The sequence below is a fragment of the Varroa jacobsoni genome, unplaced genomic scaffold, assembly GCF_002532875.2.
Source record: "Varroa jacobsoni isolate VJ856 unplaced genomic scaffold, vjacob_1.0 scaffold_393, whole genome shotgun sequence".
In the NCBI taxonomy this organism is placed as follows: Eukaryota; Metazoa; Arthropoda; class Arachnida; order Mesostigmata; family Varroidae; genus Varroa; species Varroa jacobsoni.
In genome coordinates this window covers 298,021-314,240 of record NW_019213295.1, presented here as the reverse complement: position 1 = coordinate 314,240, position 16,220 = coordinate 298,021, and the positions used below count along the sequence as shown (strand labels likewise).

General features: G+C 39.3%; 1 protein-coding gene across 3 annotated transcripts in view; it reads right to left on the bottom strand.

Moving 5' to 3' along the window:
* Positions 1–15,808, bottom strand: part of LOC111260045 (uncharacterized) — a 20,215-nt gene extending 4,407 nt beyond the window's left edge. The window contains exons 1-14 of one of the 3 annotated variants that reach the window (XM_022832518.2): positions 14,757–15,808; positions 14,341–14,509; positions 14,057–14,104; positions 12,032–12,371; positions 11,597–11,662; positions 11,131–11,269; positions 7,989–8,138; positions 7,536–7,669; positions 7,047–7,173; positions 6,630–6,724; positions 6,281–6,497; positions 5,765–5,899; positions 5,402–5,621; positions 4,827–5,069 (exon numbers count right to left, since the gene is read on the bottom strand). In XM_022832518.2, coding sequence (XP_022688253.1) covers positions 4,840–5,069; positions 5,402–5,621; positions 5,765–5,899; positions 6,281–6,497; positions 6,630–6,724; positions 7,047–7,173; positions 7,536–7,669; positions 7,989–8,138; positions 11,131–11,269; positions 11,597–11,662; positions 12,032–12,354 — 1,836 coding nt within the window. In that variant the 5' untranslated portion in view covers positions 12,355–12,371; positions 14,057–14,104; positions 14,341–14,509; positions 14,757–15,808 and the 3' untranslated portion in view covers positions 4,827–4,839. Of the gene's footprint in view, positions 1–4,826; positions 5,070–5,401; positions 5,622–5,764; positions 5,900–6,280; positions 6,498–6,629; positions 6,725–7,046; positions 7,174–7,535; positions 7,670–7,988; positions 8,139–11,130; positions 11,270–11,596; positions 11,663–12,031; positions 12,372–14,056; positions 14,105–14,340 lie in introns of all 3 variants that reach the window. The other 2 variants (XM_022832519.2, XM_022832517.2) reach the window with 2 other exon arrangements.
* Positions 15,809–16,220: the final 412 nt, after the last annotated feature.

The window sequence follows — 16,220 nt, the reverse complement described above, 5'->3', positions numbered from 1 at the left end:
ATGTACACAAAAGTTACAAAGTACACACAATATAAATATCGTTAATAATAGTAATATTCACGACAATATATGTACATATACAAACTAACGACAATCATATCAGTTGCGCTGGCAAGGGTAATGACAATTGTTATTTTTGTATATCATTATGTTATCATGTAATTTCTTTTAGAAGATAATTAGAAATTAATGATGCTCTATGTACTATCATCAACCAAATGGCAACTAAGTAAAATTCGCAACCTCCCAAAGTGCCATCCGTTTAATAAAACAACTAGTTAACCCAATCAATTATACTCTACTAAAATTAAGTCAGGAAACACCAACCATTTATAATACGTAGTCCGCCAGTAATGCCCACAGTTTTTCAGAATCACTGCTCGGACAGTGACGTAAACTTACCGCTGGCCATCTTCCCTCTCTTCTGCTAACCACTTTGCTCGAAGTTCAGCTTTACACGAACATATACAAGCGAATTCATTGGTTTGACATATGCTATGAATTACAAAGGTACATTTTTACGATGACTTTAAGGATATTGGATTAGTGTTTGCCCCCGGTGGATAGTCACGACTCGACATGTTAGTATTTTCTATGTGTGCACAATGAATATCACTCAAGCACATCTGCTCTTACCAGCACTATTATCCGCGAGTACTCAAGTTTACATTACAAGACAAGCGGCTGCGCGAATCCAGCGTATTTGTATGTCTCACGTCAATTTTAGCCGAGAAGAAATTGTGCGTAGTAGCCAAATAACGAAAACGTTCTGTGTAAAGCGTGAAAGCAATTATGCAGCCTTGTCTCCTGTATGAATATTCTACAAGACATGGAAATGGATATAGCATTAAAGTTCTAGAAAAGTACATTTTGACTGATCAATAGATATTTCTCCCAAGCAAAACAATGACTACTCCGTATTTATACAAATAAATATAATAGTAAAATATTTAGGAATGATATTAGAGCAAAATCTAGCCAATGTAATTCACGTCATGTAATCAATGTTACCATCGCTATTATAACCACGTGCGACCATATGTGAATATGTAGACGTAGATATTTATTGTGTTGAAATCGTATATAGAGAGATGTAACTTTTTGTATGCTATATAATGTACGTTATTGGACGTTGTATGCATTGTTATGTATGAATGTGCGTGTATTATATATGTATGTATGTATGTAGATGCATTTATTTCTCCGGATGTCTATATATGCATGTACACTGATAAACTATCTATGACATGATGAGGATCCTTTCGATAGTTTTGAATAACTCGTTGAGTAATATTTTTCTCCGTATATAATGCGCACAAATCGCTTATCTCAATTCTAATGTATGTGCAGTATAGTAGAACAGCAGTACTAGATACCTATATCATTGTTTCAAGTCATGATCTAGTATTAGACGAAAGGTTCTGTGTATTCTGCATAGCTTACAATTTTAGAATTGTTAGTAAATATTATCATTTTTGTTTTGTATGTAGAAGAGCTATTTGTAGAATACTTCTTCCACGTTGAGCAATCTGTATATCCAAAAATGTTATAATTCTGTGTTGGCTAAATAGGTTTTCTATGATTTTTTTTTTTGGTTAAGATAGCCTCCCCTGCTTTTATAGTAGTCTGTTTGGTTAACCCGGGACCTGATGAAGACAACAGTCCATCTCATCGAAAATCGCTGAGAATTTACTTTTCATCCAATCCGTCTGTATATGAAGGCTAAAGACCAACATCATGCTATTTCTTGAAGTTTCTGATTTGTAAAAGTTTAATCACAAACGTAACAGCAAAAGCTTCGAGATACAGTTAACTGGAGCTTAGAGTAAAAAAAAAAGTGTCTCAATCGACGCATTACTCTGCCTTTAACTGCGTTGCCAAACGACACGCGGATGAGCTAATCAACGCAATCCATGGCAGCTGTATTGGGCGGTCGTGTAAAGGCTTCCCCTCATAGATGCATCATTTCAAAGTTTTAAGCGCATTTAGACCTCTTCTCCTGTGTACGCCAGAAAGTTGCCGTTTCAACAATGTTAACAGGGCAAGTCATCGAATATCAATCAAGTTCCACATTAGAATAGGTAACGAATTGTTTTCGTTCACAACAAGGTGGACTTCTGTGTTATCCTGATAATAATCTTCTCTATGGCCGAACCCCTCTATGGACGGATGCACTCCTCCGTCTGACAGTCTCCTATCTAGCACAACCTCGTCGTTCCTCAACTAGAAAACTGGCGAAAAAATTAAGTTCTGACAATTTGAGTTGCATTATCCGTTTCGCCCTAAAATTATTGTCCCCTAATAATAGTTCGCGGGGAGATTATTCAGAGATCTAATACACTAGGGTGTGTTCAGCAAGAAGCGCTAGCTGTTGCAAAAAAGAAAAAATCAAAATCCGATATATATATATCTTATTAATAAATAGCGTAGAGAAAATTAACCGTAGACACACCCTGTTACACGGTTTGTTAGTACTGACACAATCTTTTGAATATTGCATGCGCGCATTTCATCGCCAATTGACTCTAACCATTTTGTTCTTTCAATGTGCCACTACTTTTTCAAGCCTTTGTTCCTCTCTACGCTCTAAATATTATTGCTGTTGGTAAATACGAAATGAAAATGAAGCTGATGTCAGGTTAGTGGGAAAGCACTAGGTAAAAGTTACTTCCGACTATATCTACCCCTCTACAGTTTTTGTCACTGCTGCAAAAACGCATTGCATTATTCTTGGTGACTCGATAAACTAGCTTGTATTTTGACGATTATTGTAAACCCTTAAATACACGATTGGCAGCGTTTATTGACAATAGTGGAGGAAATCTTTCGAAAAGGGTTATCAAAACACCAGATTAAACATGTAGAGTAATGAGCTTAACTGTGGAAAGACCATCGAACCTAATTTTCAACAATTGTTGTATTCCACTCAAGACTGGTTGCTGTTATAGATAGCGTTATCGTAATAATTTAATGGCTCGCTCTTTCTCAAGGAATGCTCAACCGATGTCAGCGCTAACACTACAGATTGTCTGCGGCCCTTCGACATCGAGGCAGTCTTAGAAAAATCCTGACAATCTCCCATTGAATTTGGCCATTAACTAATTTGCTGTTGGAGACTGCACGTCATCGATCGAATAGGCATGAACCAATGTATAAATGGGCACCTCACGCGTCATGCATGGCTATTCGCCGACTGCTGTTTTTTTAAAAAGTTACCGAAAGCTGAAATACCGGCAAATTTGTTTACGGATGCCGAAAACGACCAATGAATCTATTAACACCCTAAACACGTGACCTTTTTTAAATGTCAGTCAGGGTTATCGGATAGCAGAAAAAAGTCGAGCCCACACTCGACGTTCACAATTGTAAGTGCTATACATTAAACGACGAGAAACTCGTAATATCGCGTCAACCAATAACGTATCTACCCGGCGATAACTTAACAAATCATCATCTCCCTCTACGTAAAATCGTCTCGATGGCGCACAACATCACATTTCTCATTCGACCTTCTTTTTGACGCACATGCTGTAGAACTGTATTATTATTATCAACGTGGTTGTGAATATATATAATTAGTCGTGGGAATATTATTTTTGTACGTCACTTGGATGAGTTACCTAGTGAGCAATAGGAGTTGGTACGTGGCGCGCAGACATTCGGGTCGCTGCAAGAAGACACCCACCGCGCGTAATGCTTGCTTTAATAAAAGCGTACACTACAGCCGACGCAACGCATAGCTCTAACACTTTGGAGTTTCCTGTCTTTGATTTATCCTTCTACCGCCTTCTATGAAATATTAAATTTCACAAAGTGCGAGACGTTTTGACAACGGTAAAGTAAAGCGAATATAAGAATGCGTATAGACTCAATACGGGGTTATCCGATTGTGTGGCCCGAGTGCGAGGCATACCGCCATACCGTACATAGCACCATTTACCGATTTTGTTACACATTCCATACTATAATACAACAAAGCAGAACGAATGTTGAGTTTTATGTTTTACGTACAACGATGTATGAATAGATTACGATCATTTACACCAGGGCTTTCTATAGCCTCCGCAGTTGTCTGTACGTGCAAATCTAGACGTACTTATGTATGTTTTGTAAATTAAATGGGGCGAATATAATATACCTACTTATAAACATCAGCGTTAAAGAGGACCGGGATACTTTTCCGCGTCCTTCCATGACACAGAACAGCGGTCAGACGTAAGTAGGCCTTTGAGTGGTAATATATATCACTGGCAATGGAAAGTGGGCTTTTTGGTGCAAAGAACCTCGAAAGCTTTTTGCACTCGAATCGGCTTTCTTCCTCTGAGTACACTGCCTTCGTGTATTATTTTCGTCCGGCTGTAATACCTAGAAGATTCCTATTTACATGAGGACATTTTGTCTGGACGTTTGCGTATACCATTCTTGTTGTTAATATTGCACTCATGGATCTAGTAGCGTAACTATTAAGGTAACTATTTAATTGACCGACCAAACAAAGCGTTCTAAATATTGCCGCCACGGTTGACCAGTCTCTAAACAATTGCCGTCTATTTGTCGGTTCTCTAGAAGTAATGCTTCCATGTTAGAGTTAACCTTCGGGAGTTTCTGTAGGAGCCCACAAATGTGCGTACACGGGAAAGCGTATTTGTCGCGAGTGAATGATATAAGTGACGCCCAATGCAAACACGTTCGCATAAAATGAGATACCGCGGTGTTGCGTTTTTCACCAATAACATCCTACGTATCGGTTATGATTGTGGGCGAAGAAACTCGTAGAGCAAAGCAGAAGCATTGTGAAAAAGCCTGATCACGTAAACCATACTCACAGACGGGTTTACTTTATCGTTGTCCATCTTCTGCAGTCCCCTCCTCCTCCTTGTGGCGCTTTGTTTTATTTGAGCTTTCGTCTGAGTGATTTCTGGAACTTTGTCTTCGCGCCACTAGCTCTTTACCCCTTACATTTTTTTGCCGTTTTGTGTCCGCGGATGTTTTAACTGTTTTTCTGCTATCGTCCGAGTCATCGCTTGAAGTGAGTCTTTCTTTTAAGGTGCCTGCTGGATAATAGGCTCCTGAAAAGTTCGTAGATTCGATAGAGCTGGTAGAAACACATAGATCGTATTGAATTTAGATGAGCACTCAAGGAAAAACTGGAATAGCTCTCTATATTTCTCATTAGTAAATTGTAAGAAGTTTGTAGAATGAGAATTCATAAAATTCCCTATAATGATACTACGTTGTGCTTATAAGTTATCAAGTTAAAAAGAGTAATATATCAATAGCCAAAAGCAGACTTTCGCGATAGCTTCAATTAGAAGCGTCAGTGAAAAGTTAAGAATTGTATCATCATTGTAATAAATAAGCCAAATCAGCGTACCGTTGACTTACACCGTTGACAGCTTACCAATAATGCTTTTCCGCCTTCCTCGAGTGACCGGATCACTATTGTCGTCGTCTTCAGTACTCGTACTTTCATCAGCTGAGGTCAATTCAGCCGGGTCTGCTAGGGTAGTGGGCTCATTGGGTCCTTCAGCCGGAATTGTATCTGCTTCGGATGAATCTGAATCAGTCGAGTTGCACAGGTCGATAAGCACTGGCGTTCGCTCGCGATAAGGTTTAATCACCTAGAGACAAAACATTAGGATGAAGTCAGGAGAGCACTGTTTAAAACAACTGCTGAGTAACTTCACGTGCATTTAGTGTAACGTTTTCTTCTATAGCTTCTTTAGGTTAGGTGAAGCGAATATTCAGGCATAAATACACGTACCTTGACGATCTGGCAGTCATCGTCATCATCGGATGTTTCGTCAGATGATGAAACAATAACTAATGCGCCTCTCTGGCCTCCAGATGTGCTTGCCGAATTCAGTTGGGTTCCCGATGTTGACGGTTGCGGAGAACCCTAAAAAAAGATGTCACAAGAACGGTCACTTGAGCGTATTGAGATTTTCATTAAAAAACAAGAAAGCCAATACCTCTAGCCGCTCCTGTTTTGAGATATTTTACAATTTCGATTCTTACTATGTTAATAAATTTTATATCAATATACCTTGAATAATACTTATTATTAGTTATGCCAGAGATGATTTCACAAGTCCGAAAAATATTAGAACTTAGATTTAACAAGCTCAGGGACCTTAGGTCAGACTTTAAAAGAGGATCAAGTTTTTTTTTTACTTAAATGCTTTCTAACGGTGAATTAAATGCTCGAGCGTGTTGGCTGTTCAAATGTTTCGTGCTACCAACAAACTCTACTAAATTTGTCTGAGAATAATTACTATACCGTCGTCGGTGGGGGTAGCCTGCTTGGCCCGGGCTGAGGAGACCAGGGCCGAAAGGCCGACTGCCCTACGGCTCCTGGTTCTGCGCCTAAACGGGGTACTGCTCCTTGACCAACACCACGTTCGATTCGCTCTCTAGTGTCACGCTCAAAAGCGCGCCGCAGTCTCTCTACAGCTTCCTGATACGACAACGGTGGCCGATACTCATACTCCACGTTTCTGAAGAATGAACCTTCACTTACTGTTCTGTGAGCATTTACAGCTTAAGCAGCACTACATTTTGTCGTCGCACAAAAACCTTTGCGGGCGTTGGAAATTAACAGAAACTATCATCAGCCTGTTGTTACCCACCTGTCATACATGACCATGTCGTGTGTAGATGAAGCAAAACAGTAGAATTCATGTTGGAAGTGTGAGGTATATGGTCCTAGATAGTGGTCCAGCATCTGTTTACCAACATTTATTCGAACAAAATATGTTCATTTAGCTGTTATTGTGATGTTGCAAGTTGTATAAATTATTGCCAGTAGCTTTTATTATCTAATATTATTTTAATCGTTCTGCCGTGTTCAGATAGCTGACTCAATTCGATATATTAACTTAAGTAACTGAATTCCTGCTAAACTATGCAAATATTGTACGGATGTACAGAGATCGTCATTTAGGACGGATACTTAATTGATCGTTTAAATCTTACGATTCAGCCTAAACAGCTATTACTCTAAGAGAGTGTGCAGTAGTAATGTAACCGCTTTTCACGCAACCTACATGTCTCATTTCCATGGAACGGATGTCGACTCTACAGATCATAGTTAGAATGACCTCGAGAACCAGCGAAACACCATGCGGAGGCGGCAGAAGTGCGACTAACTCGCGATTGAGCCACGGAATTAACCTGAAGAGTAAATCCAGTGAAGGGTGTTAGGTTGGGGAAATGAGAACTGCTTAATATGCTAATATATATAAAACATGAGCAGAATAAGAAGCTGACTTGCTTCTCAACGCAGAACTCGTCATGTGCATGACTTAAAACATAAGGCCCCACAAGTATCAATTATAGCTCTATCTTTGCCGTTGGTAACCCACCCTTAGTAGCTCGCAAACTTCTCGTTTATCTTACGACCAGTCCCATATAGCGTTTCTTTTTACAAATTGCCTTTAGTTTCAAAACAAGCTAATGCAACCGGATAATAATATGGAATCCAATACTCTAAGGCGATGTTGCTTGTTGTTAATGTAACTATTGCTTGTAGTCACCTGTGCGTTTGCGCTGGGTTATTGTCGTAGAACTCGGCGCTAACTTCCCTATAACGAGAGTAGCCATTTGGCCGAGCGTAATACCCCATCTCGTATATACTGCGACGCTCAGCTGAGGTAGAGGGAAACGGCGTCTGCGACAAAAAGCAGTTGATTAGGCAAAATATGTCTTCCATAAGACATAATCATCATAATGAGCATTTATTCAGTGCTAACTTGGGTAATCAGGTGCGTCGGCTGACACTAACTATTGGCTAAATACCGTCGCTGTACATCTTCATACAGCAAAAATCCATATCTAAATAGAAAAACAAATACATTTTTGAAACACACGAATTCTGTTAAAAGAGGAGGTATTGCTGCTCAACTTGAAGACCGGACCAGTCAGCCAAACATCTAGCTTTAATGAAAACGATCTAGCCACGTTGTGATTAACAAAATATCCCAACTCACCTGCGCTATACCTCGAACAGGAGCAGCTCCGGCTCCAGGTGGAACGCGGAGATGCTGGAAGATATGATACTGCTCGAATTCATAGTTCTCTTTAATGTTGTGCACAATCGTGCGAAACGGTTTTTGGCACAACGGACAAGTCGCCTTCACCTGAAGTCACCATAAAACATGTAGCAACGGTAAGACTAACGTGTAAAGTATTTAAAGTGAGGAACGCTGTCGAATAAAAGATTTCATAAATATGTGTCGATGATGCTCACAATCCATATATATATATATATATATATATATATATAGTAATTTAGAAATTTTACACACTAACGAGTTTAACCGAAGATCTTGCTGCAATTTAGTTTATCATGCTTCGCATGCACTTTCGTACCTTCTTCGTCACGTTTAAGTCCTGGACCCATACTTGGGATACTGTATCCTTAAATTGAGAGATATAAGTGATCTCCTGAATATTTCAAGTTCCACGTTCAGTATAGCTGTTTCATAATTCCTTGTCCAGCCCTAACTCGCGCTTCGACGTCACGCCACATGTTTTAGGTCAAATTGAAGTCGAGTGAATTTCCAAGTTACGCCAGAACTTCACTTTTACAGGGCACCCTTTACCATATGACTCTGTGCCATGCCATACATGAGACATACTTCCCATTCTGACACCGTTCTCGTACCTGAGACAGTGCTTTGTTTCAGAATTACTTTACTGCATTGTTGTTTTCCCATAAGCTTGCTGACAACATATAGGGCTCTTGCAGTTTTAATGGAAATCACGGCCTAGTTATGTGACCTGCTGAATTACACAGGTCTTATATCTTTCACCTAAACTTTTGCTCATGTGTTTTCTTGTATGATTCAATCTATCAGAGTCCGCTGCTCCTTCATGAGGATTCCATTACGAGTTCATATAAAATCACAAAAGCAGGAAAACCATTGCAATTTACGTGATGGTCACGAAAACGTCGCTGTTATCGAATAGGTGAGGACAATGATGTAGTGCTATGGCACACAGATCGCTCTATGAATAAAGGTAGATGAAATCGAATATCCGAAGATTTATACAGGTGGTGGTGAAAAGCTATTATACGATATATGTCGGTGTCCTTTCCTCCTCAGCAGTTTAAAAATACTTTTTCAAATGCACAGGTATCTTTGATTAAATTCGACAATGTGTGAAACTTCTAGCTGACCTCATTCGGCGACTGGCCCATGGTTATATATATATATAACGATGAGCTGTTACATATATATACTGTTACAAACGGCAAAAGTGCTATCGGCTTACTGCAAGCTACTTGGCATTAAGCTAATACCTATATATCGTTACTAGCTGCATTTATTTAGGAATTATATATTATTTATTCTTGCTGCGCGCGTTTTCACGTTACACGCTATGGGACCAAATTTTTTCTATCCTTTGCTCTATCCTCTTGACTCTATCCTTTGCTGTCAGCATCGGCGTGTAGCCATTCGGCTCACAACAACAAAGGCTTAATAACATCACAGTGCCAAGTTCTTAAACAGTTACTGTATCGGCCATTCAACGCTTACCAGCACCCGCCCACACCCTTGCAGCTTTTCTTGCTCAAGCCAAGTTTTCATTTGACGTTGCTGAACTTGGAGTCGTGCAGCATCGCAGCATCGCATCTTCTGGAATCCCCGTGTACAGAGAGTTCTCCGGGTAGCCAAAAAGTATTTAAAACAGCGTCCTTTCCAAGTTGCCGCTTGTAGTTGTATTGATGGAAAACGTCATATGGTACAGTAGCTCCTGACGCAATGCCTTTTTCCACCATTAAGGTCCCATGCTAACCGCGTGATCATGTCATTGCACTGAAGGTGCCTGCCAGCTGTTCAGATTTATTTGATGTGATCCGATTTAAAGTGATTTATCACCTCTCACGATGCGAAGCAGGTCGCGCTGTTTGCTAAGACGGTGCCGAAGCCCCCAAAGCAGTGTCCACAATTCCTTGGGGCCGCGAACCACTGCCTTATACCACCATAAACGTGACAAAACGCGCGGAATAATTGACACTGAAAACGCTACCGTCCGAAACTTTCATGGGGCTCATGAAGAATATGCCAAATTGTTCGAAACGAAGTTTCGGCATAGGATGCAGTATATATATATATATATATATATATATATAGCTGTATCGGTATATAGTACGAGTCACTGTGGAGTGTGTCTGGCGTAATTTCGAAGTGCAAACATTTATGAATTAGGTTCAGTCACCGCACGCCATTCGTGCTTTGCGTAAAAACTTTACAAAGAAATTTCAAACACAAGCCAACGACGTGTTCCTCTATTACACAACTTTGATATGATGAAAAATACAATTATAGCTAATTATTTGCTTGCAAGCTCAGAAAGTGAATCTGTTGCGAACTGAAATGCTCCCCGATTTTAGTTTATAACAAATTCACCCTGAAACCGAGATTATGACGGTATTCAAGACAAAATTTCTAATGAAATTTAGTAGCGTAAGAGGTATTATATGTTTTGGCCATAGAAAATCTAACAATGAATTTTCAGTACTATTAATAACGACTGCAGAATAAGCTTTAGTCTCAATCAGTACGATATACGATAAACAATACGCAATTCCTCAAACCTAGAAGAAATTCGGTAATCTAATAGAGATAATAATACGTTTGTCCTTTAAATTATCCAACGTTTACTAACGAAATCCGAAAAAGCCGTAGTTTCTGTTGCTAGATGCTGCCTATTATAGGCTAACTCATCTACACTCGTGAAATAAATGGCCAAGCATGATAAAAAATGATGTCTCTTAAACAACGAACTATATTTTTTAGCTCAATCCACTTCCTAGTGTCGCCTGGCATAAAACCTTTGATTGATATCAACAACTGACAGCGAGTAGAATATGTGTGAAGTATATACATGAAATTGATTATTATGTAGGCAAATTATTATATGCATGTGAACACTGGCGTGTGTTTATGGCAACGAATGCCCTTTTTTTGGTAAAATTTGCTGACAAAATGAAAGTTTATTCGCTTAAAATCGAAATACCTATTGAAGCAGATGAAACTAATGTTGAAGGAAATCGTCACTTGTCATAGAAGCGACAGAACTTATTTATTGTATTGATGGCTCAAAAACTCAACTTATGCCTACCCGACTCCATTCAACAAGGCACGTAAAGCAAAAGGGATGATAGCACGCGTCGGTGAAGCTCTTGTTTGATGGTTTTCCCAGGCAGATGGCGCACGTGTTATCTGGGTCTTCAGATGAACCCGTCGACGCTGAATCTGGTCTAAAAAGAAAAAAAAAAAATCGAAAACCAACTCATAAAGAAGCTTATCGGTTTTGATGAAACGGGAGTTTCATAAAAACCGATTTTATGAAAGCTTTCATCCCAATCAGACTTTAACGATAGTATATCAACTTCTATCTGCGAATCAAGTCAGTAACATAATATCACAACACATAGTTGCCGTTACTAATATTTATTTGTTGAGGCTAAATAAGTCTTATAAATAGCGACATCTCGTTAAAGTCGCTAATAAATGTATTAAGTTAAAGTTGAAATGTTGCGTTTTTAATGAGATATTCAGTTATAATTTTATTCTTATTGCTTTACCTTGGCGGCGATACTGGCGGAGAAACGTTTCTTGAAACAAACTTTGGTGTTGCCGGCGACGATGATCTATAAGAACAGAATAGCAATTTGTTTTGTTTGTCTAATTTTAAAAATACTATATCAATACAATATAGTCCTGTTAAATGTACATTTTCAATTTGTTTTAAAGCGGGTATAGGTGACTTTTATTTTCAAGCTGCTGTGATAAGTGGACTGAAATGCACTGATGTAGAGCGTTTGATTGTCAAACTGATCCGTTTGATTCATCGAATCTGATTATTCGTCATTTTTCAACTTGTCAAACATATATTGGTAACTATCCCGATTATACTGATTAGAAACAATCGACAATAGATAAAAAAAAATATAGAGATTATTTAAAACGGAAAAACTGCCCTGGTTTGTATAAATGCACATAATTATTGTCTTGCTTACCTAGTAGTCGCGGATGCGGCCATCGAAGTTCCGTTAACGGCGGTCACCGGCGTGGCCGCAGGCATTGAGGGCGCACCACTATAACCAGGTGGCGTTGCACGAGCTCGAACACCTCCGTTAGTGGTACCTGCTTGTGAACCTCGATGGAGGCCCACATGGTTGTGCGTTTGTGGCGAGAGAGGTGGAGGCCCGGAACCAGGACGCGAGGCGGTTGAAGGGCCCGCTGTCGAAGGTGAACCCCAACGGCGGGATGAGCCTCCCGCAGATGACGGGGAACCAGACATTACAGGTGGTGCAGAAACTTCAACGTGTGGATTTGCCATTCCATCCGTTCGTTAGACTAAAAATATTGACCAAGCATCAAATTGTTGGGATACACTGCTGCTATTTATCCTCATCAAACTACCTTTTATATAGTAAGTAGTAATACGCGTCCACAAGAGTCACATGAGTTGAACTAAAGAATGAGGGATCAGCGGTAACGTATTTGCCAGGAACACGTTGTGGTTTGGATTCAAGCCGAGGAACAGACAAACACATAGTTCTTTTCGCGCTGGGAACTAACACTCCGTCTGATAGAATACCCAAAGGCGATACCGGACGTGAAACTCGAAACAGAGGGAGAAAAATAAAGAACTGCTTATGTGTAATAACAAGTTGGCAAATTTCGTTTTAAAGGTGCAGTCGCTTTAGAGGTATGAAAGAGGAGCGGTGCGGATGTTTATCGTTACGGCACACCTGGTTTGAAATCGTGCACTTTTAGAAGGGATGAAAACTTTCAAGGGTGCATTGCTCTTACCGGGGCAACTTTTATATAACAGATAACCCATAATAAAGAAGCCACATGAGAAAGAAAAGTTTCAGGGTGTCTAAATTGTGCGGGTATGTAAAAACTTTGTTAACTGATTTTATCAAAATCGCTACATGTTCTATAGTATAAAGACAGCGGTAATTATTTTCTCATCAAATTACCATGGTTAAGATTGACCACTGACTTATTTGCCCGCAGTATACTGTATGTAGAAATATTTGCGAATTATGTATCATAGCACTGATTTACATATGCTCTACGGAGTATGAATCGAGGGAAATGTGAAATCTTTTCTCGGTCAAACTTGTTTTGGTACGGTACATGTATGTTATGTGTGCTGGATTTATCGTTATTATACATTTACGGTTTGTAGGGGCTTTTAAAATATTGTGGGTCTTTTACCACAAAAATATGCCAATTATTTCATGACACAAGATCTTATAGACAGTACCCACAGCCTCTGAACTTTGCTTGCAGAAATCCAGCTCTTTTATTTGATTTTTCAAGCTTTACTGTAAGCGTATATTCTCACGTTATTGAAACTTCTATGAGTCCATTTCCTCGTGTACGGAGTCTGAGTATAAACAATCCGATTGGTTTTCATTTATTAAAAGTTCTCTCCTCAGTGAAATAACTCAATTCATGCTTGTCTTTTCGCGATACTAAGCTTTTTATTGCATGAAAACAAATAACCAAACCTTACGAAAAAGGTAAACGGCTAGAGAGGCACCCATAAGTATTCATGGAATAGACCCTCTCAGCTGTGCGAGCTGTGGTCACATTACGCTGTATCATGCGGTACTATAACTTAGATGCTAAACGAGGCAGATGGTTGAATTCAGAATCTCACAGTAAAACACTTCTGCAAACAATATAAATAGAACGATTTAATTACTTACTGGATAACAATTAGAATAGCTTTATGCGAGAAGTCGATTGATTCCAATTTGTTGGTCAAATAGTGCTTTTAGAAACTATGCCAATAATAGACCAAAGACGCTATTATTTTTTAGATATACAATAGGGCAGTTCATTGAGTTTTCTGCAAAGACATTAAAATTGAACACCCAGTTTTCTAGCTTATTTTTGGTGCATTTAAGAAGCTCAGCTGGGCTACGTCCAGAACATATGCATACTGAATATAGTATGTCGCTTGTAATCTAAAGTAAACAACAAGTGATAGCGACAAAAAAATAAAAGGAAAATCCTCACACCTAAGGTTTTCATGATCGATGGCGTCGCGGTTACAGCTAGCGCAGGACCTGCTTCGAATATACACAATCAGTTAGTTCTATTTAGCAATGAATTGAAGTTGTCGCAGAAATACTTTCAGTTTTGAGCAATAGCCTCGATCTTGTACCATATTTCAATACCACGAGGTAAGCCGCCTTCACCGACTTCGATACCCAAACGGTTGCGTCTTAGGTGAAGACACACATGTGCAAAATCGAAAAGAAAACTGGTATTAAATAATTTATACTGCTCAAAAGCTGCTTACCATTCTAGAAAGCGAACAAATCCTTTCGTCGGGTGGTGTGGAGTAAACAGACCGTCTAGCATCCTTGTCGAGGAGAAATCGCAATACACAAACCGATAGTATTTGTATAAACGCACGACTGCTGTTTCAATTCACATCCAACGCATGAGCATCGCTTGCACGAAATTGCCTATTAGAAGATATCTTGGATATTATACACCGTTTTGTCGTTTCATAAAAAAAACTTTGCACAGAAAACTGTTGCCTTACAGCGTCCGATGTTGTATGCTTCTGTATTCCACTTGTCGGCTTGTAATATATATATATACATATATATATATATATATACACACATATATATACATATATATATATGTATATATATATATATATATATATATATATACAGTGTTATACACTAGTATATTCTCCTGTACAATGGATGTTGCGTTGCGCGTGAATCGATGATAATCAGGATACACAGGTTTTTTTCGATTTTCACGACGAGCAATTTTTTTAGTCACTCCGCGAGTTTTCATACATGAATTTGTTTCATCGCCATCAGTATGAATATACCTCAGAAGACAGAAAACATAGTCCAGGCATATGCGATCCGCTCGTCGCCCATATATCCAGTGATTGCATAACTATACAACCTTTCTGCCCCACTCAGCTAAGTCTTTTGTATATACACAAAGACCAGTAACAGTAGGATGGTAGCACAAAGCAGAGGGTTACTGTATCGCTACTGCTTCAACAACTATGATGCGAATAAAGTCTTCAGCAGCCAGCAGGAGCAAGCAGACGTAAACAACGATACACTCAGAGGATCGCTGATAACGAAGACGACGAATTCAACAGAAGACGGCTGAGTAATGGTGCTCGTCTGGGCTGAATGGTGGCTCCGTTGTCCTCTATCGCTGTAGTCAGCGGTTTCATCCGTCTGTCTGCTATGGCGGGAAGCTGGGTAGTCGCCGCCTTGGTTATTTCTCCCCTGTAGTGGAAATCATAGCCAACAACAAAACGCCAACTGACTGGAGCCTACCAGTACCGTACATCAGGTCGAAATCTCCTGCGATGCTGCTATTGATGTCATCATTTATGTTCTTCCCCTCGTCGTCGTCGGCTTTGATGCGGCCGATCTTTCCCTCTAGAGTTTTCTGAATTAAAATGAAGTTCTATTCTGATAGAGTTCACATAGCCTGCAGGTGTCAACTGCTAATAAATAAACTAACCGACCCTTTTTCCGGGCGCGCGTATCTGTAATCGGCGCTTTTTCCCATATTGCCGAATAAATAGCTTTGAAAGCATACAGCCAAAGTAAGGTTCGTTTCTTAGATAGTTCATACATAAACGCAGCCGAAAAGAGGGATTTGACATGGAAAAGCACGATATTTGCCTATATTATATAAGTTAATGAGACAGAAAAAGGCGAACGAATATCCTAATTGTGTGTGTTAATATGTACTGCAAATAAAGTTTCTATGTATTGCGCAATGTCACATTGTTTATCGCTTCTTAAAAACCCCCTGACGACAACTTAGCAGACGGAGAGCCTTGCACTGTAGCTATTTACTGCCGACAACGATATAATATCGGAAATTGCTCTAACATGCAAATATTGATGGCTCAGTCAATCATTTTAAATATTCTAATAATGCTACAAGTATCGACACTTGTTTCAGATAATTATTTGTGCTTGGGTATTTATTCATGGTTTTACATACTGATCGATGTACTTCCCGAGTAAAGCTAAATGTGTAAGTTCAGCTTAATGCTATTTTCGTGTACATGGTAATTGTTAAAGTTACTGCCGTCAGTTCTATTTTGGATTCGCAAAGTTGCTATGGATATTTCGTTGCGAATCTCAACCCGATTACAGCAAGCTATGTTGACGTGTA